This window comes from Pseudophryne corroboree, chromosome 4 (genome assembly GCF_028390025.1).
Source record: "Pseudophryne corroboree isolate aPseCor3 chromosome 4, aPseCor3.hap2, whole genome shotgun sequence".
Taxonomy (NCBI): domain Eukaryota; kingdom Metazoa; phylum Chordata; class Amphibia; order Anura; family Myobatrachidae; genus Pseudophryne; species Pseudophryne corroboree.
The window spans coordinates 70959454-70965453 of record NC_086447.1 but is presented as its reverse complement, the minus strand read 5'-3'; the positions used below and the strand labels follow the sequence as shown (position 1 = coordinate 70965453).

The following is a 6000-nucleotide window of genomic DNA, read 5'->3' as shown; positions in this document are numbered from 1 at the left end:
GTCAATTCCGGGACCGGGCAGGCTGAAGTGATCGCAGCTGCTGAGTAAGTTCTGAGCTACTCAGAATCTGCACAAACTGTTTTTGTAGTTCTCGGCTGTACAGGCGTTTGCACATTTGCAATGCTAAAATACACTCCCCTGTGGGCGGCAACTATGCGTTTGCACGGCTGCAAAAAGTAGCTAGCGAGCAATCAATTCAGAATGACCCCCATCAGTAGCGGATCTTGCCACGGGCAAGCAGGACTTTTGCCCGGGGTGCCGCCTTCCGGAGGGCGCCGCACCATGGCAGGATCCGCTGCTGCTGTCAGTGCTGTGCCCCCCGCTGCCCCCCCGCCATGAAGGGAACTAGACACGTACCGTCTAGTTTCCCTTCGTGGAGAGGACCTTTACTGTGCGGTGCGCGATCATTTCAGCCATGCCCCTATTGTCCGCCCGGGGTGCTGAAAACCCTGGAGCCGGCTCTGACCCCCATATAACTGTAGCTGCTGCTTTCTCCAGTTTGCATACAACCAATCTGGGAGTAGGGTGGGCCTGATGTACTGTATGGTCCTGTGAGACCATTCAAAGTCTCCTCCTCTAGTTTACTTTTTTTTTCTTAGAGAAAAACATGTAAAAAAATATATATATATATTTTGCAAAATTTGGCAAAAATGAGATAGGGTGGAGTCAAGTGTTGGAAATGTGATGGTTTCATCATGTGTGGGTCCCCAGTCTCACAATTTTCACCAGGACATCAAGAGCCAAAGGACTCTAAAACACTGATCGCTCCACATATGAAGAACATAGTTTTCGTTGAACGCTGTTGATTGGAAAATCTAAAAGATATTGGGGGTCATTCCGAGTTGATCGTAGCTGTGCTAAATTTAGCACAGCTACGATCATTCACACTGATATGCGGGGGGACGCCCAGCACAGGGCTAGTCCGCCCCGCATGTCAGTGACGCCCCCCCCCACCCCCCCGTAGAAGTGCAATGGCATCGCACAGCGGCGATGTCTTTGCACTTCAAGAGTAGCTCTCGACCAGCGCAGCTTTAGCGTGCTGGCCGGGAGCTACTCGTCGCTCCCCGGACTGCAGCGGCTGCGTGTGACATCATGCAGCCGCCGCGGCCCGCCTCCCCAATGGTCCGGCCACGCCTGCGTTGGCCGGACTGCTTCTCCTAAATGACGGCTTAATGCCGCCATCCAGCCCTCTCCCGCCCAGCGACCGCCTCTGCCTCAGAGGCGATCGCTAGGCAACGACAGCTGCTATGCGCTGTTCCGACCCGATCGCGGCGCTGCGACAAACTGTAGCAAGCCATCGGGTCAGAAATTACCCCCATTATACTATGTCTCACTGGAATTTGGTCAAAGTATATTGTATCTGCTGGTAGTCATATGCAAGCCAGTCAAGAAAGACATCCATTTGTTCTTCTCATTTCTAAAAAAATATGGTAAATATGGGGTCTATTCATGAAGCTGTGAAAAGAGTAGAGAAGTGAGCCAGTGGAGAAGTTGCCAATGGCAACCAATCAGCTACTCCGTACAATTGCATAGTATGCAAATTATAAATGTTTCTTCAATGCTGATTGGCTGCCATGGGCAACTTCTCCATTGGCTCACTTCTCCATTCTTTTCACTGCTTGGATTCAGTACAGAGATTATCAACCATACCTATACACTGGGTGTTTTTGATGCAGGTGACTGTCCAACATTAACAAGTTTATCATTTTTCTTTAAAGAAGATACTTACCCTTAAATCCAATTTTCTCAAAGGGCCATTATAAATTCTGGAGACCAAGAAAATAAATATATAACTCATAATTCTGACAGGCTTCCAGATGCAAATTTACATTGAAATAATAAAAATCTAGGGATATTAAGAAAAACACATTTACTTAAGACATGGTTCTTCTAATGCAACGGTGGAATTATTTTTTTCTTTTCCACATGCAAATAACTCAAAGCTTGTTACAAATAAATCAACCAAAGGTTCTTAACACAATACGATGGAAATAAAACATAGTAAAATTTAATTGCTTTCAATTTTATTATCCTCTATAAGTTTTCTCAATATGGTGCTTTGTTTTTTTGTTCGTTTGTTTTTCCATACCAAAAACAGTAGACGTTGAATAAAAAAAAAAAACAAGATGAGAATAAGAGGTTGAGGAAACAAAAAAAAAATCCCCTTATTTATTTTGATTTGCGGATTGACACCCCATCATCGATGAACATGAATTGCGTCTTTAATATATAATAATTTGGGGGAATTTAATAATTTAAAAAAAATTGCAAAAAAAAAAAGAATCTGTGAATTTACAATGTCATTCAAAACGAAGTGATTTGGTCCCGTGTAAGTAGTCCAACCTAATGAGATATATATATATATATATTTATAAAAAAAAATAGCAGCAAAAACAAACAAAAAAAACCCTCTGAATAGTATCGACCAGGCTAGTCAGTCTTTTCCGTCTTGGCGTCTTTTACGAGAATGTCTGATGATTTTCGCAGGGGCCCTTTCTCTGAGTTGCTGTTTCCCTGGCTGCCTTCTGACACTCCCCCGGATTTGTTTGCCGTGTGCTTCTCCAAATAGTTTAGCATCTCGCTTAGAACCGTTTGGAAGGTGCTTAAAGCCGCGCATATAGCTGGTGTGCCGAAACCGTGGGTGATCAAACTGGAACGCAAACCAAAAATAAACACATTTTAGAAAAACAGTCAGTGCTTTATTACTTCAGTTTATATAACGGTAGAATAGCAGATAGCCTTGAAGACGTAACAGGAGATTGCTTTAAAATCAATTTACTTCTCAGAATTATACAGCTAGTCTACTGGGAGACTCATTACAAGAACCTCATTTACTTTACAATGTAGGCAGAATATTTCAGCATCTTTTTTTTTCTTCCGGAAATGGTAGAATTACGGAGAAATAAAACTGTATTGTAATTCCTTAGGTAGTTTTATTTACACAGAAGAAAATATTATAACTTGCATTTTTAGAAGTAGATAAACTGAGAGTAATAAATATTGACATTAGACAGAACAAGCCCCCGCTGACTATCTGAATAGTAATTTTGACCTTCAGTAGTTTCTATCAGAACGCGGATTACTGTGAAGGACACCGACAGGCCATGAATTTCTTAATGCAACTGTTGTTTGACATAGCTACAGGTGGAGTAGTGTTTAATGCAGTCATGGTACAAAATTGCAAAGTTGTATTGATAACCTCGCAGTCCGTAAAAGCACAAGGGACGCTATGAATAACATGGAACTGGGAGGTCCATTTAACAATGGGGCAGATTCAGCGGCGGACGCTATTTCGGTGTCTGCATATTGCCGCACAGATGCGGTGGCGGTGATGGTAGCGTCCATCTCTGAATCGGCTCCAATGTCCAAAGGATACGCGCTTGAAGTTACAAGGTTGCTTTCGTACCTGAAATGCGTTAGGTGTCTCTGGATGTCAAGGTCTAAAATAGGTGTCGGTCTGGAGGAGCCCAGCGGAGACCGGTCTTGACTGAGTAGGTCCTGAAATTCTTTGCAAATTTGCCTACAAAATCAATGAACAATGTTCAGATGGAAATCAGAACAAAGGGCGTGTCATTACCGAATGAGTCGTAATTTGCCCAGCATTAACCTCAAACCTCCCTAGCACCAAAACTGTCATATAATGATAATAATTGTAATGAAGTCCGAATTTAACGGCGGTGCGGGATGCCAGCAAAACTCTGATGTACAATGCATGGATTGCTCCTTTAAAAAAAGTCTTAGTTCCGCCGACATCCCAACCTTGGAATTTAGTGAGTATACATTGCATCGACAGATGCCTGAGAAGACGAGGAAATGCCAGTCCCACAATATGAACTTTTCCCTAGTCGTACAGCAGAGTATACTTATTTCACGTACAGCCGTGCCACCTAGATTACATTGGTCAAGTTTATAGTGATAAACAACAATGCAAGCATTCTACACAGAAAGGAAAGCTATTGGATGGCTGCAATGCTTATTTTATTGTAATTTACAGTATTAAAAAGGAAACATAGTCTTGAGCCGGGGTTCCCAAACTCTGTACTCAAGGCACCCTTAACAGAACAGGTTTTAAGGATATCCATGCTTAAGCACAGGTAACTAAGGGGGACATGTACTAAGCAGTGATAAAAGTGGAGAAGTGAGCCAGTGGAGAAGTGGCCCATGGCAACCAATCAGCATTGACGTAACATTTATAATTTGCATACTATAAAACTATACAGAGGAGATGATTGGTTGTCACGGGCAACTTCTCCACTGGCTCACTTATCCACTTTTATCACTGCTAAGTACATATCCCCCTTAATTAGCATCTCACTCATTTTGATGACACTATCTGTGCAGGAGGGTAGCCAGAATTGTATGGTCCCAATAGCTGCATTTTGAAGGGGGCCCTGTCCCAATGCTTCTAGAGAGACCCCTCTGTGCAGCAGTTATTAATGTTATGCCACATAATAGTGCCCTAGTATATTTTCTGAGCCATAGTAGTGCCCTAGCTCTCATTATATCACATTGTAGGGCCGCCAGTACACATAATGAAACACAGTACCCCCAACTCACCTTATGTCCACAGTTCATATTATACCACATCAAAATACCCTAGTTCATTCATATTATGCCACCCTGCAGTGCCTCCAATTCATATTGTGCCACATTACTGTGCCCCAGTGCATAGTATGTAACATTATAATGTCCACCAGTTCATTTGCTACCACATTACAATAAGCAGGTCCAGGGACTTAAATATATTTTAGGCCCCAAGGAAAACGTTTGAAAGGGCCCCTATGTGCCACACACTGTTGAAAAATGTATATAACACATGTAACTGTGACAGGGAAGGTGGCCTCTCTCAGCTCCGAGCCCCATAGCAGCTGCACTCCCTGCACCTATGGTAGCTACACCCTGTATATAACACATGTAACTGTGACAGGGAAGGTGGCCTCTCTCAGCTCTGAGCCCCATAGCAGCTGCACTCCCTGCACCTATGGTAGCTACACCCCTGTATATATATAACACATGTAACTGTGACAAGGAAGGTGGCCCCTCTCAGCTCTGGGCCCCATAGCAGCTGCACTCCCTGCACCTATGTTAGCTACACCCCTGTATGTAACACATGTAACTGTGACAGGGAAGGTGGCCTCTCTCAGCTCTGTGCCCCATAGCAGCTGCACTCCCTGCACCTATGGTAGCTACACCCTGTATATAACACATGTAACTGTGACAGGGAAGATGGCCCCTCTCAGCTCTGGGACCCATAGCAGCTGCACTGCCTGCACCTATGTTAGCTACACCCCTGTATGTAACACATGTAACTGTGACAGGGAAGGTGGCCCCTCTCAGCTCTGGGCCCCATAGCAGCTGCACTCCCTGCACCTATGGTAGCTACACCCTGTATATAACACATGTAACTGTGACAGGGAAGATGGCCCCTCTCAGCTCTGGGACCCATAGCAGCTGCACTGCCTGCACCTATGTTAGCTACACCCCTGTATGTAACACATGTAACTGTGACAGGGAAGGTGGCCCCTCTCAGCTCTGGGCCCCATAGCAGCTACACTCCCTGCACCTATGGTAGCTACACCCTGTATATAACACATGTAACTGTGACAGGGAAGATGGCCCCTCTCAGCTCCGAGCCCCATAGCAGCTGCACTCCCTGCACCTATGGTAGCTACACCCTGTATATAACACATGTAACTGTGACAGGGAAGGTGGCCCCTCTCAGCTCCGAGCCCCATAGCAGCTGCACTCCCTGCACCTATGTTAGCTACACCCTGTATATAACACATGTAACTGTGACAGGAAAGATGGCCTCTCTCAGCTCTGAGCCCCATAGCAACTGCACTCCCTGCACCTATGGTAGCTACACCTCTGTATATAACACATGTAACTGTGACAGGGAAGGTGGCCCCTCTCAGCTCTGGGCCCCATAGCAGCTGCACTCCCTGCACCTATGGTAGCTACACCCTGTATATAACACATGTAACTGTGAAAGGGAAGGTG

The 6000-nt window shown here is 44.9% G+C and overlaps 1 protein-coding gene across 2 annotated transcripts in view; it reads right to left on the bottom strand.

Annotated features, from left to right (window-relative positions):
- Positions 1–2007: 2007 nt before the first annotated feature.
- The window catches only part of TFAP2D (transcription factor AP-2 delta), a 35268-nt gene continuing 31275 nt past the window's right edge, over positions 2008–6000 (bottom strand). For both annotated transcript variants that reach the window (XM_063919485.1, XM_063919486.1), the window contains exons 7-8: positions 3407–3520; positions 2008–2650 (exon numbers count right to left, since the gene is read on the bottom strand). In XM_063919485.1, coding sequence (XP_063775555.1) covers positions 2431–2650; positions 3407–3520 — 334 coding nt within the window. In that variant the 3' untranslated portion in view covers positions 2008–2430. The remainder of the gene's footprint in view (positions 2651–3406; positions 3521–6000) is intronic.